This window comes from Taudactylus pleione, unplaced genomic scaffold (genome assembly GCF_031769625.1).
Source record: "Taudactylus pleione unplaced genomic scaffold, aTauple2 ptg001041l, whole genome shotgun sequence".
In the NCBI taxonomy this organism is placed as follows: domain Eukaryota; kingdom Metazoa; phylum Chordata; class Amphibia; order Anura; family Myobatrachidae; genus Taudactylus; species Taudactylus pleione.
In genome coordinates this window covers 262,950-289,179 of record NW_028285442.1, presented here as the reverse complement: position 1 = coordinate 289,179, position 26,230 = coordinate 262,950, and the positions used below count along the sequence as shown (strand labels likewise).

Sequence of the window (26,230 nt, the reverse complement as noted above, 5' to 3'; positions counted from 1 at the left end):
TAATGTATTACTTTTATTTATGAAGGTATGCCTTGCCTTTAATGATTATGGGGTATTAATACAATTATTAAAGTGTGATTTTGCATTTGATTTCATGGTCAATTTAAATCGACTGAAATCAAATCAAATCAACATTCGTTTTCACTGTGAAAATCCCACATTTGCTAAGATCTGATTTTTAATTCGATTTCAAAATCAAATTCAATGGGGTATTCAAGTTAGGTGCGAGTATAGCAAAAATTCCGCACCTGTGGGGTTTTTCCTGCAGGTGTGGGATTTTTGCTATTCAATTTGGTGCGGGGTTTTATAGTTTGTGAGCGCCGGGAGTTTTTTTTTAAGCAGCCCCAGAGCACAACCTAAAATCCATTTTTTTATGAAGAATGGTCAGGAAATGCTCTGGGACCTCGGCGGCACCCTTCCTAATGACTAATTAAGCAATTGGAAGTCTCCAATTAGCTTAATTAGTCCTTAATTACTCACCTTCTGAAGCAGTGTCTTCTCCCTCCCGCACCTGGGTCTTCTGCAGCAGGGTGAGTATGTGAGCCTGTGTGAATGAGTGACGGCCCCCCCGTGTAAAATGTATTCCCCCCTGTAGCTGGCGCTGGGAGAACTGCATCTCCCAGCAGCCCTTGCACCTCCGGAGCCTCCCAATAGTCCCTAGGATTCCCAGCAACCCCCTCCCCAGTGACAAGATGAAGGGGAGGCCACCGGGAGCCCCGGAAATGTAAGTATAATTTTTTATTATTTTTTACATGCCCAGTGGGTCTTTAGCTCTAAAAACCCCGCAACCACTTTTTTTAAATTGGATACCGCTGGTATTGGGAGCCCGCATGTCCTGCGGTAATCCAAAATTGGGCAAGAGGCGCATGAGGTTTTATTACCTCGGTAAACCTCGCCCCCAATTGATTATGCTGCAACGTGTGTCGATTTTCAACAGTGGTTTCTTGCTCGGTTTTGGATGTCCATATCAGGATGGAACATACAATTACCTATATAATCAAATATAAAATCAAATATAATAGAATTAAAAAGCGACAAACACTTCCTCATGTATTCCTATTGGACAAAACATATCACATGCTAGAAGCTGCTGTGGATCTCTAATTCTGGTGGGGCATGCACTGGACCCATGCTGTCCATGTGCAGACTGAGTCATGCGTTGCCGAACACAGTGCCACTGTTTGTCGGTGCAGAACCCAAAGACGCAGGAGCGACCATACAGCCACATGTTTGGGTATTTTTAATTAGCGAAAATTCTCAAGTGTTTCTAGATTTCTTTTAAAATTATAAAAAAAAAATCTAAAATCATGTAATTTTTTACCTTTTACATAATATCTGCCCTGATTCATTCATGAACAATCGCAAAGGCACAGCAACTGCGTAAACATTCCCAGCGCACATGCACATCCTTCAATAACCATCAGCTCAATGAAATCAATGACCACGCAGCATGGCAGCTTAAACAAAGATGCCGGAGGCAGACTGCTTGAGTACGAATTTGAAGGCGCACCCAGCGACATGCTCCCAAAATAGCCACGACACGTCTGCATTTTTGCCACCAGTCACCCATCAACGGCCAGAAACAGTGCCTGACTGTCAATCACTCTGCATAAACAGTGGCGGGCTGGGCCGGGGGGCAGGGTGCCATGTGCCCCCCGGGCCGCAGCATCATGCGGGCCGCGGGCAGTCTGTGTCACTGTGACACAGACTGCACCGCGTGTGTAGCACTGACTGGACGGAGTTCGGTCAGCGCTACACAAGTGAAAAAAACACACAGCAACTGGCTCCGGCAGCTGTGTGTTTGTTTTGATCAGCAGCCAATGAGAGTCTGTCAGACTCTCATTAGCTGCTGCTGCGCCCACTGCAGAAGCCGCTCCATCTTCCAGCTCCCGCAGTGGGCAATGGGAGAGGCGTCATAACGTCATATGACGTCTATCCCATAATGCAGAACGACCCGGCCCGGGAAGGACAGACGGAGGAGCGGATGGCGACGGCAGGAGCAGGGATTCAGGTAAGTGTTTTTTGTTTTTGTTTTTTTACTACGTGTGTCTACTGGGGGAGGGCTGGCACTACAAGGGGGAGACCACTACTGGGGGCACCACAAGGGGGCAACCACTACTGGAGGCACTGCAAGGGGGGGACTACTACTAATGGGGGCAATACAAGGGGGTGACTACTACTACTGGGGGAACTACAAAGGGGGAACCACTACTGGGGGCACTACAAGAGGGAGGGACTACTACTGGGCGCACTACAAAGGGGGAACCACTACTGGGGGCACTACAAGGGGGAGATCACTACTGGGGGCACTACAGGGGGGGCACTAAAAGGTGGGACCACTACTGGGGACTACAACTGGGGGCGCTACAAGGGGGGGACTACTACTGGGGCACTACAAGGGGGGGACTACTACTACTATGGGCACTACAAGGGGAGGGGACAACTACTAGGAGCACTGCATAGTGGGAGGGGACTACTACTAGGGGCACTACATAGGGGGGAGGGGACTATCACTGGGGGCACTGCATCGAGGGACCACTGCTGGGGGCTCTATAAAAAGGGCAATACTGGGGGTACTGCATAGGGGGGAGACTACAACTGGGGCCACTATTTAAGGGGCACTGCATAAGGGTTACCACTATTGGGGGCACTGCATGGGGTGTGGACTGCTACTGGGGGCACTATATAAGGAGCACTGCATAGCGGGTACCACTACTGGGGGCACTATATAAGGGGCGTACTGCTGGGGGCACAAGGGGCACTGCACAGGGGGGACCACTACTGGGGGCACTGTATAAGGGGCACTGCATAGGAGGGATCACTACTGGGGGCACTACTGGAGGCCTGAATAAGGGGGTCCTCTCCTGGGGCACAGGGGGGCACTGTATATGGGCACCACAACGGGGCTGTCCCTAATCTTTATTTTTACTTTACATTAATCCCATATGGACCCGCCTCCTCCCTGGAACACTTGAGGGGGGGGCGCCGTAGCACGCACGTTCTTCGGGCACCCTGGCTACACGCTACTCCTCTGCCAGGGCCGCCTGCATGCATTTGCCCCCCAGGCTAAAAGTTGCCAGCCAGCCCCTGTGCGTAAAGATAAGCACTGGGTGCGGCATCACTATTACACTTTGGCGCATGCGCAGTTTGAATAATATGCATGCACAATTTAGCAATAATTGCTCGATTGCAAAAACAACGGCATAACTTCCGTCATATCTACTTTTATAGGCATAATAATGAAGGTTTAGGGAAAAGAATGTTCTTTAGAAGCTAAAATCGCCTCTCTGCTATTAGTCTATTATATTGGGGGTTTTGTGTTTGATTTGTGTTCGATGTTTAAATCGAATGTTAATAAATCATGGTATCCTATATTCATCTATGTAAGAGTACCAATGTTTTGCCGGTGTTCAATTTTGAACGGGAATCGGTTTTATATTTGAATTTACATTCAATTTTGCCTTTAGTAAATTTCCGATTTGCTAAATCGAATGAAAATGTAATACAAATACACCAAAAATCCAAAATCGAACCTTAGCAAATATACCCCTATTAATACCGATTCTACATGTGCTGTACTGCAACAACTATTATGCATTATGCACTTCTGTTTGAGAAATTGTGTCTACTAAATCCAATTTATACTGTGATATAGTATCATTGTGATTTAGTTTTAGCAATGCTTTTTTGGGATTGAATCATTGTAATATAAGCTAATTATCAAAGCAATTTTGTAATGAATTTCACAGAGTTTCTGGGATGTGCTAAAACTCACCAGACTAGCACAAATACTGGCCAACAGAAGAGGTATTGTAGGGATCCGGAAGAAGAAAATGCACATGGACTATCCCATAAATGATCCCATAAAGGTCTTGGGGGGAATTGGAGGGCACAGTGCTATCTTGCATGCCCCAGCAGAAGTGGTTTATCTCTGCCCCTATTCTAGAGGCTTTGCACAGCATACTGGACAGTCCATTGAGCAAACTGCCAAATTATTGTGCCTATGTGTGTTATCTTGCGTTCTTGATTTTCCCATTGGCTATATGTACTAATTCTGGCTTTGTAAGACAACTTTACTAGCTCTAACTTACCAGGATTGTACAAGTGCCTGATTTGGTTTCAACTCTAGCTATATCCCAATAATGCCTCCAGATTCCCCTCAGTCTTCAGCTTTTGGGATTCATTCCTGTCCACCATCCGCTAACAGTAATCTGGTGACACCTATGTGTGCTGGATGAGTAAATTAATGGGGAAGTGACAGTATACTTTCTCTTTAATTTCTTCATCCAGACCCAACATGTTAAAAATAAGTAGAGACACAGCAAAGGTTTTAATTATTTCAGAATAGACAAATTCATGACTCCAAACAGTAAAATAATATTCTAACCTTGAAGACGTAGGTAGCTCCTCCTCCGGCTCCTCCTCCTCCTGCCCAGACTGCAAGACTTTTTCTTTCTCTATATTCATCCTCGATAATGGAAGACTCTCCCATGCATATTTCTTTTGTCTTATTATTCTTCTGGAATATGCAAATTATCATAGTGAGCAATTGTCAGAAAAAATTGCACCGCATATGACATGTGGCAGGTGTGTGATACACTGTACATATCCATAGCTTATATTGATATCCTTTGAATTGTTGGTGTTAGTCTGACAAGCCTTTGGTTAATACTAATATGTCTAACATCAGGGAGGGAGGAGCCTCCTCTATAAACAGTTCAGTAAATCCACCTTAGTAAAGTGAGATAAATTTGTTGGCTAAAGTGACTATTAATTCCAAACTAAATAATGGATACTGTGTGGATGATAGTGTTATTAGTGTTAAAAAGTAATATCCATTACTTGTAACCGGTACTATACAATTTTATATTAGACAGACTTATTTTGTGCTACATTCTGATTAGTCAACCCATAACCTATAAAATGATTGTCTACCCCGGGACATGCATCTTCTCCTTGCTGGCCAACCAGAATATACAGCAGCTCGTCTTTCTGGAGATGGAACACCCCAGATATGCAGATTCCATGAGAACGCTTGTTGTGGTTCTTGGCTCCTCTACCTCCTGCTGCGCCATATGCAGAAATTCTGGAATGATAAAAGTGCATTGATAGCAGAATGCTGATGGTGCTCTAGGTGACATATCGTATGTTATACAGTATAACAGCATGCTAGTTACCTCTGGTCCGGAGTCCCACCCAATCTGGCAAGTCACCCTATTGTCTGCCATGCTCTGATGTTACTCTCCTCACTCCAGGTGAGGCAGGCATTTTAAGCAAGCTGTCAATTGGAAACAAGTTGCTGACAGGAGTGAGGAGAGCACTGCCATATTTCAGCAGTCATATGGGAGCTTGTTGGTTTTGCTGGAGACCCTGGAGACAAGGTCAGTAGTTTTGATGTCATACTGTGTAATATATGGAATTTCTAAGCTGGACTTTCAAATTTGAGTGCAGTTATCCTTTAAATACTAAAGCAGGGGTTCCCAACCACGGTCCTCAAGGCACACTAACAGTCCAGGTTTTAAGGATAGCCATACTTAAGCACAGGTGTCTTAATTATTAGTACCTCAGTTATTTATATTTAACCATCTGTGCACATGCATGGATATCACTAAAACCTGGACTGTTAGTGTGCCTTGAGGACCGAGGTTGGGAAACACTGTACTAAAGAGTAACAATCACTTTGTCATCAGCAGTGATTCCTCTTCATTGTCACGCAGGTCAATATCAACCACAGTGGTTTCCAACATAAAATACCATTTATCTAATATATTTCAAACATTTAGTGGGATTTTGTTTAGTTCTTGATACACAATTAGCACTGATGGCCAAACCATTACAGCTGTATAAACTATATGGAGCTTGTCCCACATTATTCTGATGATGGACATATCCTGCCCATGGCATAACTGAATTTCCATCATAGACTCTTGCATAGATTAGCATTTAACACAAACTTGTGGATGTACCATTAAATTGTATACAGGTGGGGAAGTGGTGGGTGCTGGGATGGGGGATTGAATCATCTCTAATGCTGGGTACACACTGGCTGATATATATTGACCTTTCAACTGAACGGGTGATATATCGTGTATGTGTCGACCATTGTGTGCAGACGATATGTTTGTGAACGACGTCGTTCACAGACATTTCACGTCGGCTATGCAGCACAGCCCATGCCCAATACATCTGCAGATATATTGGTGTATCGTGATGTATGTACGAGTGGTCACCAATCATCAGATAGGACGGCGGTCTTCCTGGTGTGTACCCAGCTTAAGAACTGTACGTAAGAACTTTTGTTTAGCAAACACATGACTCATAGAAATCTTTTCCTAAAAAGGAATTTTGGAACATCCACATTTGTTAGTAGAGCATGTAACAAAAGTAAAAAAAAATCATCACTGTATCTCAAAGACATTAATCATTAACAGAGAGCATTACAGACGCCCTTGTGCCACTTTATCAAACTAATGTCTCTCTCGTCTCTATTACATCACCTAATTTTTGTTTTGAACATTTTCCATTGAAATTACTTGGAGTCACTGAAAATGTATGGAGATTAAAATGATATCAGGGTACACTGTGTAACATGTATTGGGAAAAAAAGTTTTTAATAATTTGTTTTTTTAATGAATAGGGGGCTATTCAATTGTTTTTTTATGTCACGGTAATTAATGGGCGTCCACTGTTGTAATTCAAATGTTTTGGTCGCTTATTCATTATCAGGCTCTTCGCGGGTAATTACACCGGGTTTAGCTGCTTAAAATGGCTAAACCCTTCTAAAGTCCAGGTTAAGATGCAGTGGCATTTCTAGAGAGGAGGGGGCCCGTGTGCAGTCTCCGACACAGGTCCCCTCCTCTACACCCGGCGGCCGGCAGCACACTGAGCTGTGCGCGGCCAGCTCCGGAGTTATAGACTCTGGGAACTAGAGTGTGCCCAGAGTCTATAGTGTCCGCACAGGTCACTGGGAAAATGGCTGCGGCAATTTTCCAGTCGTTTTACAGTGCTGGACCCCCGCGCCGACGTGGGACTCCGGAGGGGTAAGTAATATTATGGGTGCAGGGTGTGCGGTATGAGGCCCCCCTGGACCCAGGGGCCCGTGTTCCCCGCACACCCTGCACCCATTATAGATACGCCCCTGTCAAGATGCCTGCAAAGGTAAGTATGCAGCAGGTAGCTAGTGCCAGGAACCAGGCAGGGTAATAAGGATAGGTATTCAGGATACTGAGGCCTAGGAGCTATGGAGATAGCCTCCTACATCCAGTCCGTCCAGGCCACGCCCCGCTGTAGCTTATTTAATACTATTTAAAAATGTTATTGCTATTTCCATTTCAGGATGGCAATAACAGGGCAAGCCACCAAAAAAACAATATTTATTTAGATAAAAGCTTGCCTATAGATTGTAAGCTTGCGAGCAAGGCCCTCCTACCTCTATGTCTGTCTGTTATTACCCAGTTTTGTTCTATTAATGTTCCAATTGTAAAGCGCCAACAGAATATGCTGCACTACATAAGAACCTGTTAACAAATAAATACATTGTTCTTATATATATATATATATATACATATATATAGTGAATAGTGTAACTGGACACAAAGTCACTGTGCATGGCTCTTATGCAGGCCCTTATGCATGCAATAGGCTGTTGGCCTGATTGAGTTTCCTGGAGGCCGGTTGTTCCCTATTTTATTTTTTGTCATTATGACTTTTTTATTATTTTGCAACCCGTGGGGGAGTATTTTAGGTCACGGGTGGCAATTTGTTTTGCTGGAAGTGGTGAGGTTGGGAATGCTTTGTCTGTTTGCATGCATTGTGATTGCCCCCGACGTAAAGGGGCAGAGCTGGCAGTGACGTGACGTGACAGGCAGCCTGCTGCTTCCTGTTACTACTGCTGAACTACCAGCGGAGCTCTTCTGAGGCGTCTGATTTCTGTGATGAAGATCTAGTTTACATGTAAGTACTGTGTAATATACTGTTTATTTATTTGTACAGAACTCAGAGTATATTCTACATACATTTTTCCAGTTTCCTACATTCATAAGTAGCACAGCCTGTAAAGTGACAGAAGCTGATTGGTTGGTACTTTATCTCTCTCCAAGCTTTAATGCATTTTTCCCCATTGTTTTTCAATGGGAAGGGTTTCATAACATTCACAAATTTACACTGTTATGAGGTACTGTGAAGTTATTTTAGAAATTAAGGTAAATTTGTTCAAACTATTTAACTTCTTAAGGTACTGATGCTGAGTTAGATGCATATTGGACCTAATTTACTCTAAAAACAATTTATGAATTAGATTTTGCTTGCATTGACGACTAGGTTTTGATAAAGCTTCAAAATTCTCTCTAAAATATCTAGTACCATGCTCCATCTTGTGTACATAAAACACGCACACAGAAACATAATATAGCAAGCAATGAAGAACGCACTTAACAGCTCCAGAGAATTGTTGGGAATGTGCTGAACCATTTTGCTCATTTTCCGTTTTGTAAACTTTCACATTTTATTGATACAGTCTCTACTCACGTGTAGACTTTGGTAGATGGGACTCTCCACATTTGGACACCTTTCAGAGGACCTTCTTTCCCGACAGTGACAGAAGTGTTGGTGTTACGGTAAGCATTGTTACACTGTGCCTGTGTTGGACCATTAGCTCCACTGGCACCACAGGTAGTGAACAACCAGAAAATGTCTTCTTCCTCTTCTGTGTAAAGAAAGTGAACAAAAGATGCAGCTATTGTAAAAAGACTAAGGGTTAAATTTACTAAAGCTTCTACAAAAGAAAAATGGTGATGTTGCCCAAACCAATCAGCTTCTATCTGTCATTTCTATATTGCATCCTAGAAAATGATAGACAGTATCTGATTGGTTGCTATGGGCAATGCCACCACTTTTAATTTTTAGAAGCTTTAGTAAATCTAGATAATGATAATTCACTTAATCTAGAGATGGAAAATACCCTTAATCTAGAGATGAAAAAAACCTTAATCTAGAGATAGAGACAACCCTTAACCTAGAGTTGGAGACAATACTTAATCTAGAGATGGAAAATAACCTTAATCTAGAGATGGAAAAAACCCTTAATCTAGAGATGGAGACAACCCTTAACCTAGAGATGGAGACAACCCTTAACCTAGAGATGGAGACAACCCTTAACCTAGAGATGGAGACAACCCTTAATCTAGAGATAGAGACAAATTTTAATCTACAGTTGGAGACAACCCTTAATCTAGAGATGGAGACAACTCTTAACCTACAGTATAGATGGAGATGATCCTTAATCTAGAGGTGAAGGTGACCTTTAATTTACAGATGGAGACAAACCTTACCTAGAGATGGAGATTACATTTAACCTAGAGATGGAGACAAACCTTAACCTAGAGATGAGATGGAGACCACCCTTAATCTAGAGATGAAGATGACCCTTAATCTAGAGATGGAGACAAACCTTAATCTAGAGTAGCAGACAACCCTTAACCTACAAATGGAGACATCCCTTAATCTAGAGATGGAAACAACCCTTAACCTAGAGATGGAAACAACCCTTAACCTAGAGTTGGAGACAACCCTTAACCTATAAATGTAGATAACCCTTAACCTAGAAATGTAGACAACCCTTAACCTAGAGATGGAGACAACCCTTAATCTAGCGATGGAAACAACCTTTAACCTAGAGATGGAGACCACCCTTAAACTAGAGATGGAGACGACCATAAATCTAGAGTTGAAGAATAACCCTTCAACTACAGATTGAGATGATCCTTACTCTAGAGATAAAGATGACCATTATACTACTGATGGAGATGACCCTTAATCTAGAGATGGAGGAGAACTTCAAGATAGCAATGGAGACATAGTTAGAGGTAAAGAAGACCATTTTACCAGTGGCAGAGGACACCTTTATTCTAGAAATAGAGCAGGACCTTAATTTATAAAGTAAGCAGGCCTTTAAACTATACATGGACCGGATTCTTAATTTAGAGAGGAGTAAGACACTTAAACTACAGATGGAGCAGATCTTTACAGAGATAACATTTAAACTATAAACTGCACATGTCCTTCAGCAACTGTTGAAGCAAGCCCTTACTGTATATTAGTGGATAAGAAAATGAGTAGACCTTTAAGATAAAGGTGGAGCACACCCACTATTCCCATCACTATTTTCTCTGTTTGCATATAGTAAGGAGCACAATTTGAAATATATGTTTTATTAAATAGTATGCCATTCATAAATCTCATCATTGCCACTGTTTTATAACACATTTTATAATGAAGCCACTATTTGAATGGGATATTTGTGTAAAACACCAAAGGGGTGAATGTCCAGACTCCAGGAATTAAGATTTCTTAAAATCTTGATATGTTCTGGGGGTAAATGAGATGTTTCTGTAAAGGAGTAATCGAAAGAGAGTACTTCCCTACTGATCCCCAGCATGCTATTTCCATCAGAAATCTGCTAAACATTATTAAACAAAAAAGAAAGTCTGAATAGTAGAAATGTGTAGTTTAGTGCATGAAGTAGGTATGAGAACATATATCTACCAACCAGTGTACACAGGTTCCGACAGAGGGCTCAAAGTCTGGTCTTCCAAGAGGTCTATCTCTTGTGATCCCTCGTGTTCTCCAGAACTGCTTTCTATTCTTCCTGGTGCAATACAAAAATATATACAAACAAGCTTATACTTGCCTACATGTTAGAATTCAACACAACAGTTCTAGGAATTGCAAGAGAAGAAATCAACAGCTCACATTGAAAAAGTAGAATCCTCTACAAAAAGTCAGATTAGGAAGTTTCATACAAAAAGACATTTCTCAGTAATTACTTTACAGCAATGTATTGCCCAGAAAATTATCACACACCAGAAATCAACAAGGCTTACCGGAATGAAAGCAGTCTGCAGAAAAAGTTATGTTATCCATGAGGATGTGTGAGAATGTATTCCAGCCCCATGTGGCCATCAACTGCATGTGAAATCTGTTGAAACGCAGCAAAATATCAACAAAGTGTCCAAGAGAGACACAAGTAGACCTCAAGCCGAAGAAACTGAGTGTTCAACACAGTAAAAAGACATGGTGTAGTATTTATGTAATAATCCATTACACTGCGTATATCATTGCACTCCAAGATCTCTTAAAGATGTGGTTTATACGCATTCGGTATGAGTTACCGCCACCCGCATGGGTGCCTAACCCTAACCTCTCCCCCTGTGCCTAACCCTAATCCCCCCTCTAAGTGCCTAAACCTAACCCCCTCTTTCCCGCCACCTAAACCTAAGTCCCCCGGGGCGGTACCTAACCCTAACCTCCACCCGGGGGTGCCTAACCCTAACCCCCCCTTCCCCTAGCCTAACCCTAACCTCCCGGGGGGGATGCCTAAACCTAAATCCCCCCCCCAGGAGCCCTAAACATAACCCCCCTGCGTGCGGCTGTCCACGCCCGGCGCCCGGTATCCCTTCGATCGGCAATATGACAGGCGTCTAGATTTAGAAGCCTGTCATTTAACCCTTGCCGGGATTAAGCACGTATACCGGTTTATAAATAGCTTCCCCAGATATAAGGATAGGGATAGGTTCCACCTCCCATAAAAATAGCAGGAATCCCACCTTATCACACTCTTTCTCCTTATGGTAATGTGCTTATAGGGACTAATGCAAGATTTCTACAGGTGAAGGTTTCCAAATGCTTGATTTTAGAGCGAGTGTGGCCAATCCATGAATTGGGTGTAATTAGTACTTAACAAGCTATAATCTACTTCATGCAAAGTGCAGTGTATGTAATACAGTACATTTATATATATGGGCCAGCAAACACTGTAAGCCATTAGATGCTGCAGCCCGTCTGAGCTGAATGTTTTTTTTCCGGATGTAGGCACCATTCCACAATCCGAGTCCCCTGCTCTGTAGAGCATTGGAACCAGTCTGGGGGAGCGGCAGAAGAAACTAGCACAAACACTGGAAATATATGTATATATGGGTCTCCTTAAACAGTGATTAGTCCACTGTACATGATACAGTATTAATAATTAACACTATACTGTAGGTAGTCTATAGTATGAGTTCTAGGGCATAAAGTATAAAATTGAACTTTCTGTATCGCGCATATAGCTCTAGTAATATTGTATTATATTCTACTACTATTGTGGTCAAGATTTGAGACACTGGGTAGGGGAAGGGGAGATTTCCTGCCATCTGAAGTTGAAGTGCAGGAAGGGGCTGGGATGCCCAGTGTAAATGGCTGTGTGTTACTTCTCTAATGTTACAGACTACAAAGATCGGGTGCCCTAGGCTGTGAACCCTGGTATTATCTGGAGGCGAGTTCCCTCCTCTCGGTGTGTCCTTCCCTAGACACCCACAGGTGAACACGTCTGTTGCCATTATCTGAGTTACCCCACTGGGTTGATATATCTATGCCTTCTATTATAGTCCACCATTGTGGACATTTTACTTGTTTTCTGGAGTGAATGTGATGAGCCTCATAAGAAAAATACTTGTTTTCTAGCTCATTGTGTGACTCACTTTGTAATGTGTCAATCTCCTTGCAATTATGCAATCTAATCACTTTATATGAACTTTAGTCAATAAATCTCCTCCATGGATCATCACTCACTCACTCTGAAGTCCTAAGGTTACTCTGGCCAAGAAATGCTCATTAAAATTGATAATGGAGAAAGATTTTTTATGTTAATATGAGTGATTCATTTCATGATTAATAAGATTAATAGTATAAATTCACAAGAAGTTGCACTAAGTTTTCTTAAGTGATAAATGTTATGAGATATGGGGCCGGATTCAATTAGCCGCGAAAAGTGCAATGTTTTTGCCTCATTTGCCTGTTTTAAAGCAAAGTTTTCGCGTACTTTCACTATGCGCGTCCCCGCTTTTCGCCCTATTCAATTGCAAAACAGGTGTAAATGCATATGTGCGAATGCAGCGAATAGCGAAACTAGCGAAAAGGACAGCTTTATTTGGGGAAATCAGTCTGCACCCCCTAAAGAGCATACCTAACATGAGGAATCAATATAGAAGTGTATTAAGCGAAAACGTCCTGGAATTGAATAGGGCAATACTTCGAAAACAGGCGAAAACTTTGCATCTGCGAAAACTTTTCACCGATCGCGGCTTTTCGCCTCTAATTGAATACAGACCTTGATTGTATATGGATCAGGATTTCTGTACTAATGCCTACCTTGAGAACTTGGGGGTGGGGCTGGAGGATTGTTTAGCAAAAACAAAAATAGCCGGCAGCAATAACCATAGACAACGCATAACTGCCCGGTCGGGGTTCTTTCTGAGCATTTGAAGGTTACACTTGTGCATTGCAAATAAAAAATGTTGAAAAAAAATAATATTTTAATATTGATTTAATAAGACAAAAAAAAAATTATTTGAATAATAAACCATTTTTCTTGGTATTTCATCTGCTTTAGCCATCCTGAGATGCTAATAACTAGGAGGACAGGTCCTATCCATGTTTTGTATGAGAGCCCCTGCTATGGTGGTACCCAGTGATGGCTATTGCATCCTGCATCACTGTACTTTTTGCTGTATTTAGGATCTTCTCCCTTTGATAAATAGACTCCTCAAATGAACATTTTAGAGAAAAGCATGTAATTAATCAAAATATTACATTAGCATAGAGGTTGACTTGCTCTTAAAAGGAGTACCTTCCTGAGCCTGGTAAGAACCTCCTTTATCCCAGTAACATACACTAATACAGAGCTGTAGAGTTGTGTTTTGTTTATTTAAAAAAATAATATGACCACTCAGACCTGTTCTTGAACGGTGGAACCTTGAGAGTCGCGGAAGACCACCCATCACTGTGAGTTACATCTGTTTGCCACAATGTATCTGAACGCTTCAATGTGTTTTCTTCCAGGGCATACACTGCTAGAGACCCATTGTAGATGCCATAAACAAGGAATTTAAAAGTGAACTAAAAATGAGAAAAAAAGTGATTCACCCAAATTAATTCACCATATTATCTCCAGCTTTATTAACTGGAAGCATTACAAGCAGAACACCTACCTGACAGACTCTGTTGGGCAACACAGGAGGTACACTGGCACTGTACACACTTGCAGTGCTGACATTGCGCTCACTTGTTATTAGCAAGTACAGAAAATGTCCTTGAAGAAAAGAACAATATTAAAAAGTCATTGGGGATCATGAAAACGAAGTGTGTCCATCTTATCCGGCAAAGTAATGTTATTGCAAGAGGATATGGAATTACTGCAATTTTTAATAATCAGAACAGACGTAAGATCACACAAGATCTAAAGCATCACCTACTGTATACATTGTGGAGGGATCCATATTGTGGACTGAATCATAGGAACCTACCAATTGCCTATGAACAAGTGACATCACTCACTCCTAAAGTTCCTAGTAAATAGATAAACTGTACTTTTATGAATATTTGTACAGTCCACAATATGGCTGCCACCAGGGCCGTAGAGAGCCAGACTGGGTTACGCGTACTGTTAATGGGCGTGGCCTAATGTAAGGCCTATCAACAGAAGTTGCAGCAATGTTGAAGTGACGCTGCACGCTCCACATCAGGGTGCCATTGTGCCCCTCATACGTGCCCCCCCCCCCCCCTACTACCAGGTGCAGGCAGAGGAGACTGCAGCTGTGCTCAGCAGTAGCAGCAGCCTCTCTGCACTCACTGCAGCCCAGCACACAGCAGTGTGTGCTGGGCACTGCTGCCGCTAACAGGGGGGGCAGATCCGGGCCCCTCCAGTAAGCCGGGCACCTAATAATTAGTACCCGCTCCCTCCCCCCTCTCAGCACCCCTGGTTACCACCAATGTATGTGTGCCATAAACAGTTTCAAACAGACAGGTAGTTAAATTACGAGCTTTTATTTATTTCAATGTTTCAACAGAAGCGGTTGTTTGGTACATTGAGACCCTTTCAGCTTGATCCAGAGTTGCACACAAAGCAGGTGCATCTACTGCCATACTCTATGCTTCAAAATAGCTGCAGACTTCTGCCTGTTGGCCAGATCTATGTGGCTGTGACACCCTTATACATCCGCTTATGAGAGCAGCAGTGATTACTATCAGCACCAGCTCTATCCTGGCTGCAAGAGATCCATCTGAAATCACCAGATCTTTGTGTATGCTCTCCTCTGAAAAGGCTGTAATTCCGCTTACACGCACCCGACACACCCACCAACGCCCCATTACCGATCAGTTACATCCACCTAGTGGAGATCTGGCTGACTTCTGTGATACCCTGTGATGCATAAATACACCTCGTCCGGCCTTGTGAGCATGAGCATTGAGAAAACTCACAGGTGCGGCCAGTTTGCGTGTGACTCTGAATCAGGTCATTGTAAATACTGGGAATAAATGTATACATTTTATTGAGCACTTGGGTAGTCTGTAAACATTTCCTGTAATTCAAAGTTACATAATACCACACACTTGGGAAAGGCTGATGTACACAGGTACACTGTATACAACTTGAATTTGTGTCCCAACGCTCACAGATCTGTTTTTTTGAAAGTGGAAAACCACACTGACCATAGAGTAAGTACAAACTTTCTAAGACAATAATAAGGGGATCCAAATAAACAGGGACGTTTTTGAAGGCCCCATTTCAAAAGGGCCCCTATGTACCACCCAATGGTGAAAAATGTATATAACACATGTAACTCTGACAAGAAAGATGGGTCCCTCTAAGCTCTGGGCCCCATAGCAGCTGCACCCTTGCACCTATGGTAGTTAACGCCCATGTAAATAAGTGTGAAAATTTGACCAATGTGCAAACCCCATAATGAAGTTGCTTCTTTATCAATGCCATAATAAAATAGAAACTGGAGTTATCCTTAGACAGACCAATGCACAAGGACCGTATTGTCTCAAAATTAATCACAGCATTACACAAATGATGACATGATTGCTTTGAATTGACTGAAAAGGAAAAGAGTTCAAACTGGCCAGTCCTCAAGAATAGTATACGAAGGCGGGATAAGCGTGAGTATAACTAAGAATACTATGTTTTTTGCTGTATGGATGTTGATGTCAGCCTTGTTGCTGGGCAGATTATAAGGCTGTCTGGTCAGCTGGTTGGGTGAGCCAATGATATTGCTTGAAGGAGTGGTCAGATGATCAGTATATATTGGCTTGTGTGAGCATGGACAGCCTCTTGGTTCCTGGATTTTTGAAACACTATCAGGCTGAGTAGTTTTTCCCTTTTTCTGTATAATCCTACTACCTTTTCATTCCCCCCCTTTTTCATATCTTCCCACAGGTGCATCCTTTTACATACATACCCTGTATATGCCATCCTGCTCCCCCCCCTCTGTTTCCTGTCCATATATAGCCCGGCCATGCCATCCTGCCCCCCCCTCCATCCAGGCTAATTTAACACACAAGCACCGGTCACCTGCACGAGGCACCCCCCTTTCCACCTCCACTTGTTTGGTCTCCCTCATGGCTGCAGGTCCCCTTCTTATCCCGGGTCAGCATGTATCATTCTGCGCCAGCGGGAGCTCCCGCTTCCGCACCTCCCGCTGGTGCACTGTTGTCTGCCTTCTAGCCCCCCCCTCCTTCTCCTCCGGCGGGGGTGAGCGCTCCCTCGCCTCCTGCCAGTTCTCAGTCCCCGGCGGCATGAGCGCCTCTCTGCGCCACCGGGAGCTCCCGCTTCCACTCCATCCACTGGCGCTCCTGCGTCTGCCCTACAGCCCCACTTCACCTTCACCACCAGCGGGGGTGAACGCTCCCGCGCCTCCCGCCGGTGCCCAGACCCGGCACCGCAGGTGCCTCCCTGCTCCAGCTGTAGCTTCTGCGGCTCCCGCGGGTGCTCCTTGTTATCCCCTTTGGCCCCCCCTTTCATCTCCTCTGGCAGGGGCCACCTCTCCCTCACCTCCTGCCGGTCCCCGGCAACCCCGCCGTGAGAGTGGCACCGCCCGCCCCCCCCCCCTAAAATTTTCCCTCCTGCGCCAGCCATCTTCTTTGCCCATGCGGTAGGCTCGGTGGCCATTTTCCGCGGTGGCCATTTTGTAGTCCCACCTTGGTAGTGGTGACCTCAGCCCAACATTCAGCCTGAAGCCTCTCCTGAGCTGCGCTGGCAGCTTTAGTTGCACTCCTTTTTATTATCCCCTGCCACCTCCACTAGCCCTCCGCCCTCTCTCCCCCCCTTTCAATTTTTTTTTCCCAGCTCCCTTACCCCCCCCTCCCCCCGGCCTCATATTCATTTGTTCCCCTTTCTGAACCCCCCCCTCATGTGTTATTATTATCTGCTGCCCCTCCTTCCCTGGCTGTCCTTCTGTACACCTTCATCCATGCCTCCTTATACTTTGTTTCTCTTATGGCTCCCTTCATCTTTTCTTTGGCTCTGCTTCGTGTACCCCATCTTCCCCTTTATCCATCATCCTCACCCCTGTCCCCCTCCCCCCCCCCCCTCGTGCCTGCACCCCCTTCTCCTGCTCACCTTTCTCCTTTAGTTACAGGTCGGCCTGGCTCTGTGGGCACCTCAAGATGATGCAGTAGTTCGTGCGGCTAATGTTCCAGTGCGGTGGCTAGTGATCCTGTGCGTGTTGAGACGGTCATGGAGGTCGAGCTGGTTATGGCGGTCGAGCTGGCGGCTCCGCCGCGTTAAAACATCAAAGATGGGGCCTCGCAGAAGCATTGTAGAGGAGGTTCTGGGTCCACCTGGTGCTGGCGAGTATGATTGTGTCACAAATTTTGTTATGACTCCAGTTTTTGATTTTCATCTAACATTTGCCTGGCTCGCTCGCGTTAGATTGACAGGAGGGTTGCGCAGAGGTGAGACAGGGGGTTTAGGCGGTAATTACAGGGAGGCTTATGACGCAGTTCTGGGGGTTAGGAAACAAGGGTACGGTACATTGTGTGAATTCAGCTTTTGCTGTGCGCTTTGAGCTTCAGCGAATAAGGATCCGCAGAAGTGAATTTGCTGAATTTTCTTATTCAATTTATGGATGTCATAGTGTGGAATCAGGTGACTTAGGCGAGTGTCGCAATTTTTGTGAATATAATAAATTGGGTTGGGGGTGTTACATGCTCCTCTGTGCCATGGGCTATTTGGCGAACAGAGTGCGAAACACGGGTGGATTTATTATAAATCTGTGTGTAGTTACATGTTTGTCTAGTTCAGAAATTTGGCATGGGGCGATATTATGCCCAATGCGGGCGGAACCATGACGGTAGGGTGGTTATGCCTTTTGGGTACAAAGGGTGTTTCAATTTGTTTATAGGTCACGCAGCAACGTCGACCCTCCTTGGTCACGGGGCTGTCTCCACACTACCTCTTCGAAACGGGGTAATCCTGGTTTATTAAGGCATATGTTTCGCCAGTTATGATCCCCGATGTATTGTAGGTTGGGCTGTCGTTTGCCCTCATGCCGCACTTGCGGTGGTGGCTCCTGTCCAAGTATAGCCTACGTGTATAGGTGGGTTTACCTCCCGACTCAGGGGTTAGCTCCAAGGGAGCTAGTCGGGCTCAGTCGCCATTTTGTTTGGCTGTCTTTTGCTGTGCAGCACAGGTGGTGTAGTGGTTAGCGTTCCTCCCTCCCAGCGAAGAGATTGTGGGTTCGGTTTCCACCTTGGCCTGATATCTTCCTGTGTTTGTGTTTCCTCCAGGTATTCTGTTTCAATGCGTGGGGTTTTAGTGGTGTTCAGGTGAATTTGTAAAATAATGTTTGCCTTCGGGCTGTGCGGTTTCCGGCACCTATATCGAGAAATCCATTTTTCTTACTTTCGCATGTTCAGGACGACACTGACCAGGTCGGTGTAGCACATCGTCCGTATTGACTTCTCTTCATGGGTGCGGGAAAGAGTGACGTCTGTTTGGACCTCCTCTTTTTTCCGTGTTTTGGGTGTTCCAGTTGCGCGTGTATGATTGTAGGTTTTGTGTCCAGTTGGTAGGTTGGAGATGGAGATAGTCACGATAGCAGGTTATGGTTGTTTTGGTAGGTTTTTGTAGCGTAGTGGGAAATGGGCCATATATCACACTAGACATTTAAGGTTTTGAGTCTCAGTGGAAACATTTAACAAATAAATAAAATAAACAAATAATAATTATGTACTGGGTTTGTAAGTTGTTTGCTTAAATGCGGCGGATTTATAGGTTTACACAGTTTGAGCAAGCATTTCGTTGTTGGGCAAGTTTTCTTGTTCAAATTAACAGTGAACTAATTTGTACTTCAGCGGCAATTGTGGCTGCAATTGGTTTACCAATGAGGCTGGCTGGCCAGGTTTTTTTGGGTTTTCAGTTATAAGGAAATTTTTCAGCATGGTTTATTACGATACAGGTTTTTCGAGTAATTGTTGCTGTTGGAGCCGTTCCCAATTTTCATGGCCAAATAAGGCTGGTTAGTGCGACTGAGGTTTAATTATTTTCTAATCTACACAATTGGGTGCAGTTCATGCCATCTACAACCGAAACTCGTTCCTTTTGCGTTTGCTTTGTCATTTAGTTTTGTACGCTTAGTTTCAGAATATTATATTTCTACATACAAATTGCGCTTCGGCCTCTTGTCCCAATGATACCAAGGAGGTAATCGTCTGCCTGGCAATTTTGGCGAGCTTATGGGCTCAGCTATCTACGGAGGGTTAGTTTTTCAATATTGCCTTTACTTCTTTGTTTGGAGCCATCCAAAGCCTCTGCGATGGCGGCGCCAGCGGGGAGCTCATCTATTGTTAGCTTGAAGGTATTCATGTACATACCCAGTCAGTTATTACATGTTGGGTGAATGTTTTCCCTGTTCGCGTCGTCTCCCGGCGGTTTTTTGGTGTACAGTTTTTAATGCATTGCTTGTGGTTACGGGCAGGTGGCTTCTGACGGGTGTGAGGCTTCGTTTTGCATTGGAACTTTCCAGCTGCTATTTTGGAGTGTTTAATTTCGTCAGGGATTTTGTTTAAAGATATTGTTTTTCAGGGATTAGTGGTGCTTTGCAAGTTTTCATTGGGCAGTTCAGACCATAAGGTGGGGGTGGATAGTTTCCTTTTTTCAACATCCAGAGGTTCATTTGCCCGGTACGCCTTGCGGTGCATTACAGATGTGGCGCCCTGCTAGTGAACACAAGGAGAGTTTACAAGGAGGGTGTTAGGCCTCGCTTTTACATTTGAACTTTCCAGCTGCAATTTTGGAGTGTTTAGTTTCATTAGGGGTTTGGTTTCGAGATATTGTTTTTCAGGAGATTAGTGGTGCTTTGCAAGTTCATTGGGCAGTTCAGACCATAAAGGGGGGGTGGTTAGTGTTCTTTTTTTCAACATCCAGAGGTTCATTTGCCCGGTTCGCCTCGCGGTGCATTACAGATGTGGCGTCCTGCTAGTGAATACAAGGAGAGTTTAAATACCAATATTACCCTGCATTCTTCAGTTCACTTAGAGCACGGGAGTGGTGTACAGGCCAATCTTATCCTACGCACTACATTTTAGTTTTCTGCGGTTTTTGGTCTAAAGTTTTGATTGGGGCAGTTTCTAGGCTTCAGTTTCTAGTACTCAAGTTTAGGGCGTGCAAATGGCTGCCTATGAGACATGTTCAGTTGCGACTAGAACTAGTTGCGCACCTGGCGACAACCTGAAACGTTGTTTACCAACCAATCGTTGAACGACTAGCATTCAACAATTGGGGGGTGGTGAAGGGATTTTTTAATTTTTCCTCCCGGGAGCCTTGATCTGGCCCAATTTGGTTCACGGGTAGGTTTTTTAGTTTTTCCCCTTCACTCGGGTTATTTGTTTCCCCTCTTATGCATCCCTGCTAGTTAGTTGCTATGTGTTTTCTTAAAGTTGTGTTGGGATGGTTCGGATTTGGTGCGATACTCATGGGTCGGAACTTTGTTGCTCACTGGGATTGCAGCATTTGACAATTTGGGTTGTGAATGATGTGCGCGGTTTGGTGTAGATTTTGGGTTGGGTTTCTTGTGTCCTCGGTGACTAAATAGGATGTGTCTGACTAGGAGGGTGGCCCGTTGGGGCAACGATGTACGACAGCAGAAAGGTGCGGGGTGATCGTTCGTGGTGAGAGGTTTTGTTGGGCTTACGGACAAATGGGAGGATGTATGATCTGTATGGTGCATAGTTTGACTTGGAGAGGGGTGTATAAGCATGGTGCATTAGACAGGACGAGGAAGAAGGTGAATGTGTCAGAAGCTTGTCATGCGGTATCACTGGGTGGCTTGGTTGTGAGTCATAGCTTTTAGTTGGAGATTTAACTCGGTATTTTTCAATCCTGATTGAGGGCATCTTGATGACTTGGATTTAGTTTCCTTATTTAGGAATTCTTGTTTTGGGCTAGGTCGTGTTGGGTGGCGGGCCAGTTTCCTTTGGAGTCTGGCTTTGGCGGGAGTACGCTGCAGCTCAGTGGCTTTATGTGGCGTAAGATACGTTGTGGGGGCACTTGCCCTCGATGAACCTGGCGAAATTTGTCCTGCTCCGCACGGGGGGACCCGAGCGCTTTTTGTACGAAAGCATCTCGGATTGGCCCAGGAGGGAAGTGGGACCCTCGCAGCGTTAGTGCGTCTAGAGGGGGGATGTGTCAGTCGTTCCCCGAGTATTTGAGCAAAGTAAAAGCTAGAACTGAGCCTGCAGCGTCTCTTTGCCACCCTGGTTAGGTTCATTAATTATAAATAAAAGCTGTGACCTTTTAGCCAAGCTCTTGTTGTCTGTGTCGTTATTTATTAGTTTAAGTTAAGTAAGCTATACAATGTTGTTAAGGGTTAGAAGCAATAAACCAATGTATTTCTTATGCTGGGCATACACGGCAAGATAAAATGTCTGTCAGACCGACAGACATTTTATCTGGCCGGCTGCCAGCCGCAGATGTCCGCGGCATACACTGTGAGAGAAATCTCACAGTGTATAGCCCGACATCCGCACTCCGTCCCCGGGGGAGGAGACATTTCCCTGTTCCTTCCATAGGAAGGAACATAGGAAATGTCTGTCTGTCGGCCGTGCTGGGCATACACTGCCCGATGCGGCCGACAGTTACCGGGTAAATATCGCATCGGACGGGCATGCTGGACAATCCAGCATGCCCGACCGAGCAATATTTAACCCTTGGTCGCCCCCCCCCACGCTACAATTATGCGGCGAACCGCTGATATCGGGTGGATCGTCCCGATAATTGCAGCGTGTATGGCCAGCATTAGTGATTCTTCAATAATTAACCTCTCAAAAATGTAACAAATGATCTGCATTACCCTGGTCAGTGATTTCATGCAACAGTCAGATAGCTCAAAATTAGTCTCACTGCTTACTAAGACATGAATTAATTAAGGTTGATTAATACGCATCAAATTTCATTATAATTAATGGACTTTTTGGAGTTATGAGCTTCGCTTGATTTTTACATCATTGAATTGAAAGGAATTACTTTATTTGACATGATGTTTCCTTCAGATGCACTTAGCTCATTAGGGCACTATTTATTCCAAACATACAAGACATATTTCTACTTAGTTTTCAAGATAATATTTTTAATTGTTATACAGATGATTTGTGGCATTGGAATTTTCTTATAGAATTAAGGGCCCCATTTAATAACAAATGTTATTATCAGCAGCATATTCTGTTTAGCATCACAGTGATACTAATGAAAATGCCACCGGTATTCTACATTACTTACCCCTCCTGCAAGGTCCAGCGATGGCCTCCTCCTCAGCAGCATCCTCCGCTCTGTTGCTGGCAGCCTATTACTGCCAGCGACGGGCTGTTGTGTTATGCGCATGTGTGACGGCCAGTCTGGACATGTGCATGACATTTTCACCCGGCAAGGACTTGGCAATGCCTGGAAAGCTTTGCTGAAGCTGGAAAGGCTATTGTTGGGTCCACATTGCCGGCAATGAGGACCATATCGCTTTTGCCAATGCTTTCGCCATCTATCGATGGCGAAAGTGATATATTGACAAACAGCGGACATATGCACGTTAGCGAGTGCTAAAGAAGTTATGTCTCATTGTTGAATGGGACCCATATTCTCTAAATAATCACTGAAACTAATACTGGATATTGTAACACTGAACCATCATATCTCAATAACCAGTAATGCTATATGACTATTAAAAGGAATTATTGATCAGCCTTATACAGATCGTTTGTAATGGATTTGAGAAGTTTAAACTGATTATTGAAGAATCTAGTCTTAATATTTAGCCATGTTCAATTGATTCTATGCAATTGTTACATAATTTGTGGTACTGTATGCTGTGATTCATTGTAAGATCTTTCTTGTTACAATTATTAATCCATTTGTTTTCTATCCACACGATGGATCATTAATATATTTATATACATTTTCTGACCAACCTACTGTAGATCATGTCTATGGAAATATTGTGCATTTCTAAGAACCCTAGAAATCACATATATCATGTCTCTATTACCTTCGGTAACTGGGGAGTGAGCACTGTCTTCAGGACTTATCTGGGCAGAGTTTGTGTAGGTCCACCAACCACCTGTCGTACTGTTCACAGTCCAGCCACAGGCGTCTTTTTCAAAGGTGCAGTGGGCACCTACCGGAAGAATGTCTTCTGAAAATCGCATAATACAAATATTATAGTCCAGCCATAATTTATCATAGTTGCTATGTGCTGAATTAACACACTAACTTTCTCCATTACAGTTCCAGATTTGCAGTAAATGTATTATGTTTCCCTCTCCATGATAGATGGTGTTTTTTTTTTGGGTAGTACAGTATTTTACAATAAAATAAATAGTCTTTTAATTGTAAGGGTGAATCACACAAATTATATATATATATATATATATATATATATATATTTATTACTGGAAAAAAAGACTGCGGCTCTCCAAGTCTAGTAAATGCAAAAGACGTTTGTATTGGTATAAAATAGGCCAGCGTTTCAAAGCCTCCAAGCTTTTTTATCAAGGTTACATCATGTAGAATGTAACCTTGATAAAAAAGCCTGTAGGCTTTGAAACGTTGGTCTATTTTATACCAATTTACTAGTCTTGGAGTGCCGCAGTCTTTTTTCCCAGAACTATCCAATCTCACTGAAGGCACCCAAGCAGCTGCGCAAGTAGCAGAAGTGCCGGTCCATATTGCGACTATATATATATATATATATATATATATTGTGGCAGTATCACCAGAGATGGCGTAGGTGAGCAGCAGATTCTGTGTGGGAATGGAGAGATCCTCCCACACAGGGTTGAAATACTGAGTGGTGATACACCTGCCAGGTGGAGAGAGCTCAGGTGTCAGATTTTGGCCTCTATTCACCACCACAATGGCTTTGAAATTAAACAAACAAGATGTGATTTAACTGCAGGCTTTCAGATTTAATTTGAGGGTAATTACATCCAAATCAGGTGAACGGTGTAGGAATTACAACGGTTTCTATATGTGCCTCACACTTTTTAAGGGGCCAAAAGTAATGGGACAAACTAAACAATCCTAAATCAAACTTTCACTTTTTAATACTTTAATGGAAATCCTTTGCAGGCAATTACAGCTTGAAGTCTGAAACGCATAGACATCACCAGACGCTGGGTTTCATCCCTGGTGATGCTCTGCCAGGCCTCTACTGCAAATGTCTTCAGTTCCTGCTTGTTCTTGGGGCATTTTCCCTTCAGTTTTGTCTTCATCAAGGGAATTGCATGCTAAATCGGATTCAGGTCAGGGGATTGACTTGGCCATTGCATAACATTCCACTTTTTAGCCTTAAAAAACTCTTTGGTTACTTTTGCAGTATGCTTCGGGTCATTGTCCATCTGCACTGTGAAGCGCCCTCCAATGAGTTCTGAAGCATTTGACTGAATATGAACATATAATATTGCCCGAAACACTTCAGAATTCATTCTGCTGCTTTTGTCAGCAGTTACATCATCAATAAATACAAGGGAACCAGTTCCAATGGCAGCCATACATGCCCACGCCATGACACTACCACCATGCTTCACTGATGAGGTGGTATGTTTTGCATCATGAGCAGTTCCTTTCCTTCTCTTCTCTTCCCATCACTCTGGTACAAGTTGATCTTTGTCTCATCTGTCCATAGGATGTTGTTCCAGAACTGTAATGGCTTTTTTAGATCTTGTTTGGCAAACTCTAATCTGATCTTCCTGTTTTTGTGGCTCACCAATGGTTTGCATCTTGTGGTGAACCCTCTAGATTCAGTCTTGTGAAGTCTTCCCTTGATTGTTGACTTTGACACATATACACCTACCTCCTGGAGAGTGTTCTTGATTTGGCCAACTGTTGTGAAGGGGTTTTTCTTCACCAGGGAAATAATTCTTTTGTCATCCACCACAGTTGTTTTCCGTCGTCTTCCGGGTCTTTTGGTGTTGCTGAGCTCTCCGATGCGTTCTTTCTTTTTAAGAATGTTCCAAACAGTTGATTTGGCCACACTAATGTTTTTGCTATCTCTCTGATGGGTTTGTTTTGATTTTTCAGCCTAATGATGGCTTGCTTCACTGATCATGACAGCTCTTTGGATCTCATATTGAGAGTTGACAGCAACTGATTCCAAATGCAAATGTCACACCTAGAATCAACTCCAGACCTTTTACCTGCTTAATTGATAATGAAATAACGAGGGAATAGCCCACACCTGTCCATGAAATAGCTTTTGAGTTGATAGTCCCATTATTTTTGGCCCCTTAAAAAGTGGGAGGCACATATTGAAACTGTTGTAATTCCTACACCGTAAGGGCGTGCTTCCTTTTTATACTTTGTACAGTAGTTACTATTTCTTTTATTTTTTTACCTGTATTTGTTTATTTTTTATTACTTTTACTGTTTATTACAAAGAGCATCATCTTGGGTCTTCTCTGACCACATCCTGCATATTCTGTGCAATATTATATAAACCAGTGCTCGAAGTGGGAAATTAGAAGTGGGGGTATGGAAATTTAAATCGAATGGCCAGAGGTCACCGCAGAGGTTTAGGGATTTTGATAATATGAGATTCATTTTAGATGCGTTTAGCACTACTGTATGTAGTAGAATATAAAACAATTTGATGATGTATTGCTAATCACCCTATGTTCACCTTTCCCTAATGTCTCACATGTTCCTACAGTATGTCTCTCTTACAGATGTGTCCTCACTCGTCTTTGCTGCTGTCACGTCAAACAGCCCGCTTGGCACACCTGGTCCTGTGAGACCCTGCTAGGGTCAGGCATCATTTTAGAGTCTTTCTTGTCGAAAATGCATCTAAGTCGCAAAGCGATGTGACTACGGCTCACCGGCAGACTGTGCTGATTCATTTGATATGTGACATGTTTGCCTATCAGTCTC

General features: G+C 43.6%; 1 protein-coding gene across 1 annotated transcript in view; it reads right to left on the bottom strand.

The window, feature by feature from the left end:
• LOC148453998 (leukocyte tyrosine kinase receptor-like) overlaps positions 1 to 26,230 on the bottom strand; it is a 204,178-nt gene that overhangs the window by 79,278 nt on the left and 98,670 nt on the right. The window contains exons 9-16 of the mRNA XM_088461358.1: positions 23,352 to 23,498; positions 14,025 to 14,125; positions 13,769 to 13,932; positions 10,881 to 10,975; positions 10,547 to 10,645; positions 8,527 to 8,704; positions 4,936 to 5,086; positions 4,388 to 4,519 (exon numbers count right to left, since the gene is read on the bottom strand). Coding sequence (XP_088317484.1) covers positions 4,388 to 4,519; positions 4,936 to 5,086; positions 8,527 to 8,704; positions 10,547 to 10,645; positions 10,881 to 10,975; positions 13,769 to 13,932; positions 14,025 to 14,125; positions 23,352 to 23,498 — 1,067 coding nt within the window. The remainder of the gene's footprint in view (positions 1 to 4,387; positions 4,520 to 4,935; positions 5,087 to 8,526; positions 8,705 to 10,546; positions 10,646 to 10,880; positions 10,976 to 13,768; positions 13,933 to 14,024; positions 14,126 to 23,351; positions 23,499 to 26,230) is intronic.